Source organism: Mytilus edulis, chromosome 3 (genome assembly GCF_963676685.1).
Source record: "Mytilus edulis chromosome 3, xbMytEdul2.2, whole genome shotgun sequence".
NCBI lineage: Eukaryota > Metazoa > Mollusca > Bivalvia > Mytilida > Mytilidae > Mytilus > Mytilus edulis.
Window position 1 is genome coordinate 20,337,026 of NC_092346.1, and position 19,389 is coordinate 20,356,414.

The window sequence follows — 19,389 nt, forward strand, 5'->3', positions numbered from 1 at the left end:
GGTAAAAATGACCGGCTTTAATAAAAAAAAAAAAAAAAATGCATTGTTTTTGTCTAAACATCGATCGGAAGATTTTGATGCCAAAAATCATTTGAAAACTTAATTCCGTTATTTAAATACTAATTGTTTCACATTCCAATGTGGATATAAGGAACTTTACTCGTTCAGCATGCTTAAGTGGATCAAAGTGACAGCAGAAAAACATTGACCCAACGTCAGTTCTTCAGTCTTCTTCCAATAATTTACATCATACCACTTCTGGTATGTTATTGTAAATTCGTATCATATAGCATCCGTATTAAAAGCAACCGAGTCAGCATCCACTTCTTCGAATATTATAGCTCAGGGTATTAAGACAAGTTCTATAGAAATGATTATAAGGTTCATGATGTGTACCCTTTGGCTAAAATGGCTGCATTTTCACCTCAAAATTTAGATAGATTACAGACAAACAGCGGCCTGTGCATCTGGAAAAGTTTTAAGGCATACCATGCCCTATTTTAATAGATTTCAATTGCTTTGTCACCCAAACACAGAGGCAATGATTACCGTAATATATCAAATGAATGGCTTAATAAAACAAAAATTCTCAAATGTTCTTAACTCATAAGACAATGCTTAATTTCACAACAGCAACTAAATGTGTTACAGGTTATAAGCACCTCTATGAATCTAGTGTATATAAACTTTTTATTCCTGTGGTCATACTGCTGTTGTTATGCTCCCACCGTATTGAGTTTTATCCTTGTTCTGCTGTAAGTATGTATGTCCTTCCCTTACTTGTACGTACATGTACCTCCGTACATCCCAAAATTCGTTGCTGTTCTCTTACTTTAGTTTGCCTTAACCAAATTGTATGAAACTTATACGCAATGCTTATAACCACAATTCACAAGTCAAGTTTGAATTTTGGTGGCGATAGTTATACCATTTTAGAGTTATGCCCCTTTACATATGTAAAAAATTGCTGACTATTTTCGTTTCAGTTATCTAACTTAAGTTCGCTCAACCAAATGTTATGAAATTTATACATTGTTAATACTTTTAACAATAAAACAAAGATCAATCTTGAATTTTGGTGGAGTAATTTTTACTGCTGTAGGGTTGTGCCTCGTTTCAAATTGAACCAGATGCTACGGTGGGCACATCTTTATACGACCACAGAGGTCGAAACCCTAAACAGTTGGGGCAAGTATGGACACAACATTCAAGCTTGATATAGCTCTGAATTTGGATTGCGATCAAATTTTTGACATAATATATAGGTTTCTGACACAAAACAAATGTCAAGATCTAACAAATCTATTGCGCAATACTGTGTAATTAGAATGTATACACAATGCTTATTACCCCATAACTCAGATCAAGTACACATTTTGGTAGCGTCATGCACATTTACAGTTCTTGAGTTGTGACCCTTTATAACATTAATGCTAGCGGGGGCATCATTTGTGTCCATGGACACGTTCCCTATTTTAGATAAAAGCCTTTAATATGAATTCACTTTCATTACATTTGTATTGATTTAAGTTACTGTAACTGTCTTATTTATAAAAAAGGATGTGGTATTTTTTGCAAAGAAACCAATGCTATCCAAAAGAGTTCAAAGGACGAAAATGTATTAATAACTATAGGTCACCATATGTTCGTCAATAATGAGAAATATATGTACCATATACATGCAGAAAGCTATAAAAGGCCCCGATAGGAAACATGTGGAGCAATTCAAACAAAAAAACTTACGTGTTAATTTACTAAAAACAAAAATTAAGGATCTAAACCAATAGAAAAATACTAATTCACAGGCCCTTGATGTTGACATGGCATGGGTACTTAAAAAGAAATTATCAGAGCTTTCTGTATATTTCAATATTTTAGATCTACAGTTTTAGGTTGCAATAGAAAATATCAAAACTTTTTATGACAAACATGAAAAAAGTGATTTTTGATAATTACTGACAAGACAATGGATTAGTTTAAAACATCCAAGCTGTGATGAAATACATTTTTGAAATAATACACGTCTATAACCTTTTTGGAATAATACACAGCTACAGTTGCAAACTTTCCAGAGGTGCTATCCAGCACTTTGATTTCACCAATCCTTTAGAACCCATGCACCATTTAAATGAAACCTTTAAAAATACATTTGATGATCTTAATAAAAACAAGGTTACAAGACCTATATCTAAAAAGTTGCAAGTCAGTTTATGACACTTAAGTTCACTTAGTTGTATTTGTTGCTTGAAAAACACCTTGTAATCCATTGGTGGAACCATGGACGTATGCTCATCTTCAGTGGATGAGGTCTTGGTTCAATCTTCAGCTGCATCGAACTAAAAAATTGGAAAGTACAGCGTCTTCTCTAAGCAAGCAGCATTTAGAAATAAGACCTGTCATTCAGACTCTGAATAATGTGCTCAGGCATAGGATGAGGTGTCTTCCTACAGACTTACCTTTTAATCAAGCATGTTAAAAGCTCTGCATCAGTGTGTACATGAAATGAGGCATGGTTCACCAACATATTCTTTTCCTCCTAAGCATGTGATATTTGTCACTGGAACACCAAATCGTCATCATCATCCTTATCCATTGGGGGTTAAAATTTGTTTTCAACAGTTAAATGATAAATACACAAAGATTACCATGTAAGACTAGTTAAGGAAAAACACTTATCAAATTCTTATGAATGAAGTTTCAAAGGAGGAATGTTTTTAAGGTAAAGGAAATATATATTTTAAAGAAATTCTTAATAACTATGTATTTCTAAACCATATGTATGGAATGATTCACGGATAACGTTGTTAATTATAACCAACATATTCATCTAGATCGATTTTGCATATTGTCTTAATGAGCAAAACCCATTCCATATATAAAAGGCTTTAGGAAGAAACAAATATGGAACAATTCATGTGAGAAAAAACATGAAACTACTGATTGTTGTTCAGGGAATGGGATCAATTATTGTTCATAGGGTGTTTGTCGTGTTTGTATGTGATTTTTCAAATTATGGCCGTTTGGATATGTTATAGTGATTAAAATGTTAATTATGAATTTCAGGATATTTACAGTCGGGTAATCATTAAGATGTTTTAAGTAAAATTCTACCTCAAGACATCATGTGGATTAAAGTGGACGACAAACACATAATTTCATTTACCCTTTATTCCTAAATCATGTATGATCCTACAAAAGTAACATGGTCTTGAAAGGAGATGTTTATGGTCAAAACAATCCTAAGTTAAAACTTGATTTTCTTTTCAACGACTTACATTTATTAAACCACAAACATGTCTAGCAGTCATAAAAAGACGTGTCAAGTTTAAAAAAAAAACAACACTTTATTGTTGTCAAAAGAAAGATAACTCTGGGACACTTAGGCATTTAGTACCGTACTATACTGCAAAAACCAGTTAGGTTGACACAGGGGGTGCATTTATTGGTAGCAAACTGGTTTAAGTTTTGCAACAGTTTTCAAAACTTTTCATTTGTTTTGACAAACCAGTTTAGAACCTGGTTTAAAACTGAAACTGGTTTGATTGTTTATTGAGACAAAACGAAAACCAGTTCTGGAAACTTATCAAACCGCTCTCGGGGCAGTTTAGTAGTTTGGTTTCGAAAAAGAATATGGCGGAAGAAGTGCAGACGAACATGACGAAGCAGCTCAGTACATTTACTTTCCAGCAATGTGAACAAAAGTGGAAAAACTTTACAAAAATATTTCGTGACACTGTTGATCACAACCAAAAAAGTGGGAATGATGTAAAAAAGAGCCCCTATTTTTGTGAAATGGAGGAAGCTTATGGGTACAAGGCAAATGTCAAACCTATCTTCACAATGAGCTCATCAATGCCATCAGCAGAATCTGTGACATGTGAGGATAGTGATGTAGAGTCTTTAAATGAAAGTAGTTTGGCAGAAGAGGGTAAAAGAAAGAAGACGGCAAGTGATTCAGATCCAACAAATAACCAGGGAAAGAAAGTAAAAAAAAGTAATGAAGTTTTGATGTTTTTGGAAACCATGAATGAGGAGTTTAAAGAAGAACAGAGAGGGTTGCTATCTGAAATAAAGGAACAGCATAAGGCAAAAATGGACAAAGAAGACAAAAAAAATCATCTTATGTCACAGATTATTGAACATATGAAAAAATAGACATACTACAATAATTGGATTGATTTAAGTTTTTTTTTCTTTTTGACTTTATTATGTTTTTCTGAGTTGCAGCATTGTCAGAGTGACATATTAGTATTGCATTCCACTTTATTCTATTGTTAAAAATACAAATTTCATTATATGAAACTGTTTCATTGTTGAACACATATATATTGAAAAAAATATCAACTTTATATATAATTTTTTTCCATCCAAGGAACAAAAAAATAGCAGGGGTCTAGAACATGTGGAACTCCATGATCCCTAAAATTTGGCCTGAAAATAATCATTGAGTTTATATTACTGCACAGTGTATAGCTAGTCGTGCTAGTAGCACTGATATAAAATTGAGAATGGAAATGGGGAATGTGTCAAAGAGACAACAAACCGACCATAGAACAGACAACAGAAGAAGGTCACCAATAGGTCTTCAATGCAGTGAGAAACTCCCGGACTCGGAGGCATCCTTCAGCTGGCCCCTAAACAAATATATATACTAGTTCAGTGGTAATGGACGTCATACTAAACTCCAAATTATATACAAGAAACTAAAATTAAAAATCATACTAGACTAACAAAGGCCAGAGGCTCCTGGTCCATTTTTTATGTGCCTGTCCCTAGTCAGAAGCCTGTAGTTCAGTGGTTGTTGTTTGTTCATGTCGATCATTTCTTTTTAGTATTTTGTTTTGTTAAACTGTTAGTTTTCTCAATTGAATTTTTTCATATTTTTCATGTCTGGGCCTTTTATAGCCCAGTAAATGGTATGTTCAAGGCCGAACGGTTGCCTTAAATTACTTGCATCCACTTTATTTGAACTCGGTGGATAGTTGTTTCATTGACAATCATACCACATCTTATTTTTATAAAGTATTGCCTTTCTAACTCAGATTATAAACAGGGCAACAGTCAAATAACAGTACCTAGATAACATTGATAATACACAGTGACATGTTATGGACCAAAACATGAAAATGAACACCGAGTCATTCATGTGTGAAAAGCAGGCGATACAAAATAAAACAATACACTAATTAAGAATTGAAAATCTAAATTTGGCTAAAGTTTACAGTTAAAAAACAATTTACACATTTTCTGTTAACATGGTTAAGGGAGATAAATATGAGCAATATCTTTTTATCCCAGCATATCAACAATTGACTGACGTTTATGTTGTGTCTTCTCCTTAAAAAATCTTGGAAATCATTGATCTCTTCATTGGCATTTTGGCTTTCTTCAATGTATTCATCAAAATCATCAAAATTGGCTAAACTAACTTCATGTAATGTGCAACAGCTGAGCACAAATTTTACCACTTCAGGCATATCTTTCATGTCAATGTATCTTAAACGCCTGAATCGACCTTTCAATGCACCAAAGGCTCTGTCGATACACATCCGACTCGAACTATGGATGTAGTTATAACGTTTTTGTTCAGCCGAAAGGTTGCCAAAGTCTTTGAAAGGCGTCATTACCCACTGACTCAAAGCATATGCAGCATCTCCAATTAGATGGGTATTACCTGGGAACATTCTCTCTTTGTTATCAGATGCACTTGTAAACAGAGGCGAGTTTTTAAGAACTCGCGAGTCATGCACAGAACCTGGCCACCCACAATAAAAATCTAGAAAATGTAAGTTTTTGTCACATACTGCTTGAAGTATTATAGAAGGAAACTTTTTTCTGTTGTAATATTGTTCACCATCCACTTTAGGAGTTTTGATGGGGATATGTGATCCATCAATCGCCCCTAAAACACCAGGGAAACCTTTGTGTTGAAAAAACATGTCAACTGTCTCTTGCACTTTCATTCCAGAAGGCCATTTAACTATTAAATGCAGGAAGCAAATCTGAACAAATAATTGAAGATGTTCGATGTATGAACTGTTGCTCACATACACCAAAGCTGTCAGCTAATTCAGTCAAAATCTGTTGACATGATGCATATCTTATGAAAATCAGTAGTTGCTTTTCAATAGAAACTTTCATGATGCCACCCTTAAGACCAACCGCTAACTGAGGAGATAAGCTTAGAACTAGTGCATCAAATGTTGATCTGCTCATTCTAAAACGATTCTTAAAGTCATCAGGTGTGTATTGGGGGATAACATTTTCAACACAATTTTTCACCCTGGCGATGTGTCTACGTTTAGCAGCCAAGCATGATACAACTGAGAAAACTAGCTTTCTTTTTGAGACACTCTTGTGAATCTGATAAAGCCTATCAATGCTGTCATCTTCTGTTTGTGTTATCAAGTCCTGTAGTAAAAGATATACTTCAGTCATTTTTGTTATGGTTTCAACATTGTTCAAGGAAACCACCCATTTGTTTAAATGTGCCTGAACTGGGTTTATTTTTCAAACTAGTTCGATAAAACCTAAACTAGTTTTGGAAACCAGTTCAAAACCTTAAACTAAAACCAAAACCAGTTTTATTTGCAATAAATGCACCCCCTAGGGTTACTCTTGCATTTGAATTACAGAATAACTTTCTAGTCCGAATATGCTTTTCGATCTGACATGCGTTCAGGGTATTTGAATGGGGGCTTTCCCAAGACCACAGGAAACCCAAAATATTGTCAGATATCAGAAAAACCTCGGTCTAATTCAAATGTTGTTGATTGTGGTTTTGAAGTGGCATGATACATGTTGTACTACAAATTTAACAAAAAAAGTTGAATAGAATAAAATAGAATAGAACATTTTTTATTTCCCAAATTACAGGGCCCATAAAGGGCATAAAATCAGATACAATTGATTTACATAATTGGTAACAACAACAATAATAGAGGCATATACATATATATTTGGAATATAAGCATTGGTCAGAATCAAGCTAAAAACCACGTATATATTGTGAATAAAAGAATAATAAAATTGCATTATACATGTATATGTATTTTTTCTCAAATTATTAACTTGACTTAATTCAATTCAAAGCAAACAAGCATACAACGCCTGATTCATGCCAAAAACAATGAAAGAAAAACATGTTGCTGATTTTTCTCGTCCTGAATGAAATATTTGCGACTGGATTTCGAGCAAACAAAAACCAATTGTCACCATATGCTGAACAAGATGTAGATTTCGAAACTGAAGGGATCAAGTAATAAATTCTTAAATTGATAAAAATAAATCAACAATCATAATATGCACGTCTATTCACACCCTTTCGATTATTGGTAACTAATCGTGTCAAATTACCTGTAAATTATTTTAATATTGCTGTTTACTTGTAAAAGTGATTGACGTTAATCAATACACCTGACAGGTAATAATTAATTATGAATCAACTAATGATTTGTTGTTTCCTAAACAAATGCTAGAAAACACAATAAATTATTTATTACATTTTTATTACCAGTCACACCCGTCCCATATTTGTTTATAACTGTAACCAGTCAAGTGTGAAAATATGAATGAACGATCAAAACTATACCTGCCCGCCAGAGGGCGGATTTTTAAAAGGTGTCTATTTACGCCTTCGCTAGTAATTCCTGCAAACCGGTTTGTTCGGACCGGAATTGAATGTCTGTTGGAACCATAAGTTCCTGTCTAAAACATCATCCAAACAGGACAGGTATTTATTGACAGGAGTTCCCGATAAGAGACCCTTTGATATCCAGGACATTAATTACAGCAACAAGACCCTACAGCTGTAACAATACAATTGTATGTTAGGTGTGGTTCAGTTAAAAAAGTGTCAAAGTTGAGAAATTTTTGGCAAAAAACTCACAATGTCAGCTCGTGCTTTAAGCAGAGAAGGACATGCAGCTATGAGTCTGAGAGGTGAAACAGATCGCTGGGTCTTAATTCAGCAAAACACATTCACCAATTGGGTGAACGAACAACTTAGGATATACAATTGTGAACTTATTGAAGATTTACAGACTGACTTTTCGGATGGAGTTCGACTGTGTTATCTTGTTGAAGCTTTGCAAGGAAAGAAAATAGGAAGGGTTATTAAAAATCCAAGAAATCATCATCAGAACCTGGAGAATGTTTCCAAAGCACTGAATGCCATTGCAAATGACAATGTTAGACTGGTGAATATTGGTAAGTTAAACCATGACATTCCTTTAGGCTCAGCCTCTTACATGTATGTTTAGCCAGAGACATATATATGTCCTCTGGATTTGGCCTGAGGGGATGACAAAAAATGATGAATTTTGAAGTAAAAAATAAAAACATGGGCACATGTACCTTGATAAATGTATAATTATAACTCTTTTGCCAGGTTGGTCCCAAACCACCAAAAGGGGTACATTAACTTAAATAAAACACATTTTTTTATGCTTAAAATAAATGTTTTAAAATAAATATTCTTTCTACTAGAAATGTACAAAATTGTACCAGCACATTACAACTTTGAAAACATAGTTTAGATATTTCATTTAGGCAGCTTACACTGAATTAAAAATACCATTACAATTCAGTGTTTGTTGTAGCATGTAATTTTATTGTTCCACAGACAATCTTGGAGTTCTGACAATTTCATTTGGAACATCTAATCAATTATGAACACTTGAGAAACAGTGGCTAATTATAAAAATCTTGTTACATGTACATATATAATTTGATCTTTTAATTGGTTTTACAGATGAAGAACTTTCAATGATATTTTTAAATGCCATGTACCATTTCAAAACTGAAAATAAAAATAGATGATTTTCAAGAAATTTTTCTTCTTTCTGTAAATGTGAGTCATTTTACATTAAATGACTCAACAAGAAAATGTTGATTAATAAGTATCCTCACATTCTCTTTGGCTGAATTATTTTCAAACCCTTTGTTTTGTAAGGTTTTATGTACATGTATCATGGAGGTATACAGTGGGTCATAATTTGCAAAATCATTCTTTATGAATATGGGGTCATCCATGTCATGGTTCAGGACATATGATGCTATCAGTTAAAAGTTTGTCAACAAAGATTTTTAATACTTCAGTTTAGAGAGTGATACTGATAGTTTCTTAAAAATTATTGTTGCATATAAATGTACCTTGATAGGCTAATAGGTACAGCACTACACCTACATGTACATTTAATTTAGTATTTTACCCCAAAATAATGGAAATTCCAGAAAGGAGTATAACTTTCAATCGTGTAGCCTTTACATTATAACCCAATAATAATACTTAAGGTAATAAAAAAATCATATTGCATGTTCAGCATATTCCTGTACTCCATCTGAGATAAATGCACAGATATCTTTATCTCCTGAAAAATATGACCCCCCCCCCAAAAAAAAAACAAAAAAAAACCAACAAACAAAATCATTAAATATATAAAATGAGATGCTTGCAACTTCAATGATTAGATATCTTGTGGACTGTAGATGTAGGCCAGTCAGCCACCCAGACTCCTATATTTTTAGAAAAAATGTGTTTATCCACAGTATCATGCAGGTTGTACATTTTTTTATTACATGTATATGAATTTGAACCCTGCACATGGCAAGGTGGATTTTAATTTACTAAGATTGCCTGTCAAAGATCATTGATTCTTTCTCTCTGGACAGTCCAGCTTCCTTTTAAAATACTGGCCACCCAGATATAGCGTAGAGTACTGAAAGTGCTGTTAAACACCAACAATGTATCAGTCATAAATCTAGCAATGAGCCAGAATCACTAGACTTTCCATAAAGTCATTTGGACTCAGCAAAAATAACAATTTTGCAACTGCAAGTACCACTGGCATATTCATTGTATACAAATTGATATGATTCAAGATGTAAATTGCATCTAAAATATCTGAAATATTTGCCACTGGATGTAAAGTAAACTGAAAATAATCAATTGCTGTGTACTTTTGAAATCTGTCAAGCTATGTCCAACCCAAGAAAAAAGAAAAGAAAATTGTTCTCTGTTGGATAGTTTTTTTGTTTTTTGTCGAGCCTGCAACTTTTGTTGCAGAAAGCTCCCTTTTTTCATTGAAGTGTGGTTTACCATTATATTTGCGTAAACATTAGGTACATAAAGACTGATGATGTTTTGGTTGGACAAATTTTATAACTGATCTGTATAATGCTCTTTGGGATTTCCCTTATTTTTGTGGAAAACACAATATTTACATTTATTAAGTGCATATGTATGCATTACATGTAATAAAAAGAGAGTGTCAGGCTTGAACCTACATGTATTATCCTACATTTATTCAAATTATGCACAAACTGATTCAAAATCTATATTAAAAAATCATAGAACTCACTAACTGATTTTTTAAATGTAAACAAACTTTTATTACTTTTAAAACAAACCCCAACATTTGGCAATCCACTGTGACTCCATCACAACATGAGCCACACATGTACATGTACATAGGTCCTCAAGTCAATCAGATAGCAACACAACAACATAAATCAAACAAGAATACACATTTGAAAGTTAACATATATTTAGACTACAACAAGAGACAGGTGTCTATAAACTCTAGATGGCCCACTGCAACAGTCTTTGGAATACACTAGTTTTAAGTTTGTCCACCATTGTAGAAATTGAATATTTCTTTAAACTTTTTTTTATCAGAAGATAGGCATTTAACACTACAAACCAAATGAAATTGTTTGAAATTGTACAAGTATCATACGTTCATTAATTCAAAAATCATTTTATTTTATTGTGATATATTTAGATACATGTACATGAACTCTTAAAAATCTGTAGATTGAAAAGAAGATGATCTCTTCTGGACTCACTAGCATGATACATGTACATATAGCAACCGCCAGAGCTAAAAATCATCTAGTTTTAACTTCATTTAGAATTTCATAGAAATAACTGACACCCTGGCATGATAGCAGCAGCCAGAGCAAGAATCTCCTTCTTTTAACAAGTATTTTACTGACTGCACTTTAAAAAATTTAACTTCACTATTGGTGATTGATTAAATGGATAGGCATTTAATTTTTGATATTTAAATTTGGTATTTTTTCTGGCCAATTTATAATACACTACAAAAATTTGTGTTTTAACATTCCTCAAAATTATATGGTTGAACCTTTAAAGCTCATAAACAATCTTGGTCAACTTGTTTTTCTGTGTCATGTTTTGTGGAAGATTTTCACTTTTTTCCCGTGGTATCTGGCTTTTATATTTGTTGTTTTTTTTGTACATTTTTGTTGTAATCTTCAAACATTTCTGACCACATCATTTAAATTTGATTCATAATTGTTAAAAATCTTCAAAAGAGCAGTTTCTTGTTCAGAGGGATTTCATAACATGCAAATGTAGATACATTGTAAATATAAAATAGAAGATGTGGTATGGTTGCCAATTTTACAATTCTTTATAAGAGACCAAATGACACAGAAATAAACATTTATAGGTCACAAAATACAGCATTCAACAATGAGTAAAGCCCATACCACATAGTCAGTTATAAAAGCCCACGAAATGACAAATGTAAAACAATTCAAACAAAAAACTAGCAGGCTGATTAATGTAAAAAAAAAAAATGAACGAAAACCAAATATGTAACACAGCAACAAACGACAACAGCAGAATAACAGGCTCCTGACTTGGGACAGGCGCATACATACAGAATGTGGCGAGGTTATGCCTATTTTTATGGATATGTTTATTGCAGAAAGTATACTGATATAAAAAAAAGAACTTAAACATATTTTATCATTATGAAAGATAAGTAACAATTCTTTAAAATTTAAATTGAAATTAATTTTAAAATTAAGAAATGATTTTCTAATAAAACATTGAAATTACAAAAATATAAATATAAATTATAGTAAATACATATTTTTTTTAATTTACAATCTACTAGTAATTGTCTGCAATTTGTAGATATTTATCTGATGTACACACAATTCTAATCTGCATTAGGTGGATAAATTGAATATAAATGCAAAATAAAAGCTGCTATTGCTATGATTATATATATGCAAAAGCATTAATAGTACATTGCTTATGCAACATAAAAGTTCTGTTATGCAACTCAGGGCTGCTTTAACGTTTTGAAGCTTTCAGCCAATGAATATTAATGAATTGCAATTGCTAGTTGAACAAAAGGATGTAGCAAATTTATCTTTCAAATGTGCTATTTTCGTTTTGAAATGTCACTTATCAATGATGATTGCCAATCCTTAACTTTAGAAATACTAGGAAACACAAGACAAAGATCAAACCTTTAAATGTTTTTGCTCTATCAAATAGAGCAGTATAGAATACATGTACAATAGTTTCGAATCTTATAGTGTGCATAGTAAATAGGCTTGGAGCATGCTAGTCATTTTTTTCACTTAAGCCTGTAATCTCTGATATGTGACATTCAATTTAAAATAATCGTACATTTGCACTTAGGGGTTTATTTTATTCAAATATGTCAACTTATTTTGTGCCTAAAAGCAAAATAATCTATTTAAAGATACTGAATCAGTAAACTACATTTTGTACAATAAACACAATACCAATAAGGTATAAGATGACATGTTATTGTATTGTAAAATTTTTCGTTGTTCACAAACTATTTAAAAGAAAAATGGTGTTTAAATGTCCCAACATTTTTACATAAGATGAAAATGTATATAGGAGGACTAGCAATACATTGTAATCCTAAATCTGTCAGTCTGTTTTTTTTTTTATATTTACAATTTTTTTTTGTTATAAATAGTTTTAATTTGGATTGCTTTTCAATATCTTGTTAAAAGTAAAAACATTTTTATTCAGTACCGTAATTCTTTTTTACTAACTTGCATTCCCTCCAAAAAAGTAAGAGAAACAATTAAAATGAAAAAAAGGGAAAAATGGAGAGTTTGAAGGATAAGAATGGGAGATAACTCTATGATAAATCATAAACTCTCATATACCATGAGGGAATGATAAAATGGTGTATATAAATTATAATTAGAAAAATTAGATGAGAAAAACTGGAGGTAGATAGCACTCTGAAACTATTTTAAAAACATTCACCTCTAATAACTTCCTTATATGTACAATGCATAGTTAGTTCCTTTTCATTACAAATTTTGACACTATCTGTAATAGATATAATGTAAAAAATTTCATATTTACAGGAAGCGATGATATTGTAACTGGAAACCTGAAGTTAATCTTAGGTCTGATATGGCATCTTATTCTCCGTTACCAAATCGGAAAAACCAAATTCCCGACCAAGAAGTTGATGTTGGCATGGATACAGGCTGTAATTCCAGAATGTGGTATCGGCAACTTTACAACAGATTGGAATGATGGAATTGCATTGAAGTAAGACATACTGATTACCCTCTTGTTGCCTGTTTCCATCTTCATTTTCAAATATAAATTTAGTGCAATGCCAGTTTAGGCAAAATATTTTTATGCTCAGCCTAAGATAGTAGAGTAGCACTTCCATTACTTCTTTGTCCAATATCAGGTTAAATTTTTGATCTCAAGCATTGATTAAGGTTGATTAAATATTGCTGCATTTTACTTTTATCTCCTTCTCACAACCCACTCCTCTCATTTTTTTTCTTCATATATTTGATATCTTTGCTGTAGTTGTAACAAAATTATGAAACAGTTTTTCAAATATTTATGTTTTTGAAATTTCCTGCACATTGACATACTTAGGTTTCCCAACAGTTGGCAACAGTTAAAAGTGTACGTAATATATCTTGTGAACAATAGTATTGCATTTAATATCAGATTAACAATGCATTTCACATTTTAAGATTTGAAGTTTCAATTTATTAAAGATATATTATGCAATTTGTGTAATCTATTGTACCATTTTACAACCAACATGTTTTGATTATTAATGTTCTTTGATATAAAACCAAATAATTCTTACTTTAGAAATGAAATTGGCCATTTAAGTCTTTGCTTAAAGGGATTTTATATTTTACATATGATTATCAATATAAAGATTTAAAATTTATGGACATAACTTTTTTGAAATTTGTATTGCCCCTACAAGGTAACATTTGTAACTGTATATATATATATACATAGATCATCTTGAATTTTATGTGAATAGTTTTCTACTTGAAAATGAATAAGATATAAAGTAAGAACCATGAGGGCACTGAAGCGATTGCCATAAAAAATTTAGATGAAACATTAAAAACATTAGATGTGGGGAAAACCAAAAGGGAAAAACCATAATGATTACATTAAATATACAGACATATATTTGCACAATGAAAAATAAACAGTAAAAATTCAAACAAAAAGGTTGTGTATGCTGGCATCTTTAAGTACAGTTTTACTATACATAAATTACTTTTGTTGTCTTTGTTTGTAAAAATTGTTATGATGAAATATGCTGTTCGTTCATTTTTGTGTTTTCTCTGTGAGATACATGCTTAGCCCTAGTCTCAGCAAAATTGATTTCTTAAATTTATAATAAGCAGCATTAAAAGAATGGAAAAATGAAAATGATGAATATCTAATAACTTTTTTACCTGTTTTTACAGCACATACTTAGTTAATAGAGTTTAATAGAGAGATATGGGTTGTACCCAATGAAAAACTACAAAATAACCAATATATCTAAGTAACTTCATAAAAAGTCCTTGATGCTGAACTAAAGAGTTCTCATCTTACAACAAGATGAAGCCAGACAGCCACTTATGGCAACTGAAGCAGTACATAGATGTCCATAGCTTATTTGAAACTACTATTTAAGATCAATAATTTTTTAATAAAAGCTGGTGAAATAATTCTACAAACAATATCATCCATGGCCAAACAAAGGTTTGTACTGTTTAATAATACAAATACAGACAAGCAATTAAATGTTTGACCAATATTCTTTTTTAACCACATTGATCACATATATGACCCTGAGAAACTTATGCATATTTACATTTTTCAGTGCATTGGTAGATTTCTGTCGACCAGGATTGGCTCCTGAGTGGAGGCACATGAGCAGAAGTAGTGGGTAAGCTTTAAATAATAGCTAGGGAAATTAAATATTGAATGGAAATACAAGTAAATGCATAACTGTGGATTCATTTATCTTCGTGGGTACCAATTTTCTTGGATTAGGAGAACTGGCATGTTCGTGGATATTTAATTTCGTGGTTTTGATGAAGACTACATACAAGACTATAGAAAATTTGTCATTTGTTCAATTTTGTAGTTCACTTGTAACCATGAAATCCATGATAAGATGATATGTGTTGTTAATCCAATTCAAACCTTACTTTCTGACATAATCATGTGAGGAATCTGTAAAAAGACCTTTCCCCCTATAAGCTTAGAAAAATTACTACAGTGTAACCTGCCTTATCCTACACCTGAGTATTCCAACATACTGCTTTAACCGACACATTTAATGGTCCCAAAATATGCGTAGCCTCGCAGAAAAAAAAATCAGTATTCTGGCACCCTGTTTTTAATAACCCAACATCTTTTTTCTGGTCCCTTAGTGTGTCGGATAACACAGGTTACACTGTATCTGATTAAATTTTGTACTTCACACACATATAGTCCAGTGTTATCTGCCATGGTTTGAGTGGTGCTTGGACTCTTATGCAGTTTATTTTTAACAAATCCAGTATATTGCTAACATTTCTATTCCAGGCTTGACAACTGTCGAGTGGCAATGCAGCTAGCGAAGGATAACTTTGATATCCCACTAGTAGTCAGGCCAGAGGATCTTGCATCTCCAGATTTAGATGAGTTATCAGGCATGACATATTTGTCATATTTCATGAAAATTGATTCACCAGGATATTTTGCCACCCTGAAAATAATACAGAGCCTTCTAAAGTATGGAACATGCAATAATTTTGCTGTAAGTCTTTTCATAAAATCCAGAATATATTTTCTTTACAATGTATTTTGAACATTTGATATTTAGTACAGAGCATGAGTTCTCCTAATATATCATATTTACATGTGTATCCAGTGTCATTTTCATTAGATAAGACCTATGCTAAAACAACATGCATTGAATAAATCCTCTAAAGCAATACAAATGAAAGAATATGAACTATATATGTACAATGTATTCAAGTTATGAATTTTGGCTTATCATTTGATTTTTTTTATAATAAAAGATCAAAGCAATACATGTATAATATAGTAAATACCTTGATTAACTTTTGTTAAATGTAAATACAAAATGTAGTACTACTGTCGAAGCCCAAAGACATGAAAAATATGTTAATGGCCTTTAATACATTATATCATAAATGTATTCAATTCAATTGTATACTCAACTTCCAGGGGAGGCAACTATTCAATAAGCTCCATATTACTGGATAACTTAATGTCACAGGTCTTTATTTAGGGATCAATTTTCCAACTTAAAAAAGAAAGGTTATATGTTATTTTTTTCTTAGATGATTGCAAGATATAAACAGTATAAATCTCCCTATAGAAACAGATGCGTTGAAATTGTATTCTAAATATCATTATGTCAATATGTATCCATTATCAACTTATTCTGTATATGCCCCATGTTTATAACAGATATCAATTCTTTGCAATGTTGAGTAATATTTAGAAAAATATCAAAATAACAAAATAAATAATGACAGAGAAATATTTTATAACAAAATGTCTTAAGGCATTTGATGTTAAAAAGCTTCTTTGAGCAAATTGTGTGGGATGAATAATTGTAATTTTATACTTATTTTTACCTGTTTATTATGCAGAAAAAAATGAAATACATGTAATTTTAAGGCAGTTCTAAGCTAAGTCTTACATCAATGATTGTCTTGTGGTTAAGTTGAAGTCTGTTTAAAAATGGATGCTTTTTGTTTTTAGTCTGACTGGCAGGACGGACATTTGTTAGCCAACCTTGTTAAATCATTGGGAGAAAATGTTCCTAATCTTACTGGATCAAATTCTGAAAATATCCAAAAAGGTAAATAATTTATGTAAAATTTGTTTCATAACAACACAAATACGTTATATATACATTATATTCTTTTTTTTCGATCTTGCCTGATGAACTGCATGTTGCCAAAAAATATTAATTTTCTTTAGCTGGATTGGAGAAAAAAACCTTTATCACAATATAAAAATCCTGGTAAATTGTCCATATAAACAAAACCTCCTTGGTTGGCTCTTTGTATCATCAGTTCCCTTTTATCTTCGCATTGTAGTATGCTGGCCTAGAGTGCAGATGGTTTGTGGGTTCAATACCTGGCACATTAAAACAGAAGACTTGAAAACTAGGATTTCCTTTACCTATGTCCAGAAAGTGGCAGTTTAGTTTTAAAAATGTTAAAAGATGAAAACAAAATTGTGTGTGTGAAGAAAAATAAGAAAATAATTTTACTTGGCCTAATTTTTCATAATTTCATTTTTTTTTTTAAATAGGTTTGGAAGCAGCTCAAAGACTTGGAGTTAATCCAATACTAACTGCCAAAGAAATGTGTGACCCTGAGGTGGACCATATTGGGATCATGGCATATGCTGCTTACTTCAAAGATTTCAAACCAACAAAAACACCAGCTGAAAGAGTAGTCTTATCATCACCACCGAAAAATGTTTATGTTGGGTTAGAGGTGTGTATGTCCGAGTCAAGGAAGACAAATACCTTAACCTTAATGCAAATTAATCACTATATTTAATCTTTATATTAAACTGATATCTGTTATGTAATAATTATTCATCAGAAATGCCTAAAGACTAATTTTGTAATTCACAGCCAATCTTAGTTGTTCAATGTTAAATGACTAAATGTAGCAATCAAAAATTTTACTGGGGTGATTTTAACTAAAGCTCCATTTTTCCCAATGAATATTTCCTCAAAAGGAACAATATAAAAAGATAGTCAGACTTTCATTAGAATATACTTATTGGAATGTCATATCCCTAACTTACAGAATTTTCGTTATTTGATACCGTTCCAGGCATGTTTAATCAGTAAATCGGGGTTAGGGGCAAGAGATTGACATATTTCACTACATGGACACAATTCAAAACAAAGTTCATTTAAACATTTTCATTTGTACAACTGAGATTGAAATGAGTTTAATCCATGAAAATCTTAATTGATATATTCCAATGTCCATACCAATGTGTAATTGCACCATAGTTAATAGTTTTGTAATTAAGCACAGTTAATTATTATTTCACCATTTCAACATCCATTTTGAAATGTTACATATATTTTATTTAAGTGGGCCATTTTGTTCTTAGTTTTTCACTCAATTAAAACTGCTTTCTGCTTGAAAGAAATTTCTGTAAAGTTGCAATGCATATCACCAAATATAAACACAAAATAAGACACAATTGACTAAATGATGATTTTTGATATTGGTACATGCTGGGTGCAGACGGTAAGTACACTGGTTGTATTAGTGTGTTATAAAACTATCAGATGCTACTTTATTTAGATGCATAAGTAGATGCATAAGAATTAGTCATTTAAACAATTGCTTGCTTTGTGAAATAATTGCGAAACAGAGGTCTTGCTTTTCCGTTACACGAAGTATAATAGTTAAATATATACATATACTGTTGAAGTATTGATTTTGAAGTAAATGATATACTTATAAGTATGTATAAAAAAAGTTCTCTTGTTATATTATGAAAATGAAATTAAATACTTGCAAATACGCAGTGATTAATTAAAGAGAAAAAAATGGATTTTTACCAAAATCAATACTTTTACCAAAAGTACCAGAATATTGGATATTTTTTTGTTTTGTTTTTGTTTTTTGGACATTTTTATAATATGCCAGTATTTGATATGAAAATAAATTTCATCTGATTATATGAACAGAAAGCTAAGCCTCTATGTTATTTTAAATTACCTACAAATATAATGTTATTTTGAACTAAGGCAGACATATTTATGTGTCCACATTATTCATGTAAATAAACAGAAAAGTTACATTTTTGGAGCCCTATTTTTATAGATATAATATATATATTTCCTGTAGGACCTACAATATATGTGTGCTGATTATGCCTTTTGAATTTGTATAAAATAAGCTAACAGTTTGTAGATGTTATAATTTCTGAGCTTTATAATTAACAAACAATTCCTTATGACCAATGCATAATCTTGTGTGTTTACCTCTTGTATTGTCTGCTGTGTGTCCTGTTTGTCTGGGAAAACATGAATACAATTTTATTTCAACTGGTTTGTTATATGTAAGGAAAGAATTTACAACAAAATGCATACAAAATCTTGTTTTTTCAAAGAGTTTCATATTTTGAGTTTACTGAAAAAAGATACAGAACGTTTTTTTGTTTTGTTGTTTTTGGTACAGAAATTTACCTATTACACATTTTCCAGATGTCATGGGACACACAGTATATTTTGATTTACATAATTT

The 19,389-nt window shown here is 31.4% G+C and overlaps 2 protein-coding genes across 5 annotated transcripts in view; one reads left to right on the forward strand and one right to left on the reverse strand.

Annotated features, from left to right (window-relative positions):
- Window positions 1-4,419: 4,419 nt before the first annotated feature.
- Window positions 4,420-5,963, reverse strand: LOC139515105 (putative nuclease HARBI1). The gene is made up of 2 exons (XM_071304666.1): window positions 5,319-5,963; window positions 4,420-4,431 (listed from the first exon to the last, which is right to left on the reverse strand). Exons 1-2 carry the CDS (start codon window positions 5,961-5,963, stop codon window positions 4,420-4,422), a joined length of 657 nt encoding a protein of 218 aa, XP_071160767.1.
- Window positions 5,964-7,559: 1,596 nt separating this feature from the next.
- Window positions 7,560-19,389, forward strand: part of LOC139514180 (filamin-B-like) — a 60,970-nt gene continuing 49,140 nt past the window's right edge. For 3 of the 4 annotated variants that reach the window (XM_071302976.1, XM_071302978.1, XM_071302977.1), the window contains exons 1-6: window positions 7,604-8,208; window positions 13,180-13,369; window positions 14,961-15,026; window positions 15,671-15,884; window positions 16,862-16,961; window positions 17,420-17,607. In XM_071302976.1, the coding sequence (XP_071159077.1) occupies window positions 7,890-8,208; window positions 13,180-13,369; window positions 14,961-15,026; window positions 15,671-15,884; window positions 16,862-16,961; window positions 17,420-17,607 (1,077 nt within the window). In that variant the 5' untranslated portion in view covers window positions 7,604-7,889. Of the gene's footprint in view, window positions 8,209-13,179; window positions 13,370-14,960; window positions 15,027-15,670; window positions 15,885-16,861; window positions 16,962-17,419; window positions 17,608-19,389 lie in introns of all 4 variants that reach the window. The other variant, XM_071302979.1, reaches the window with a different exon arrangement.

Excerpts from the sequence above, each read along its gene's own strand:
- LOC139515105 (XM_071304666.1), bottom strand. The coding sequence starts at position 5,963 with ATGAAAGTGCAAGAGACAGTTGACATGTTTTTTCAACACAAAGGTTTC.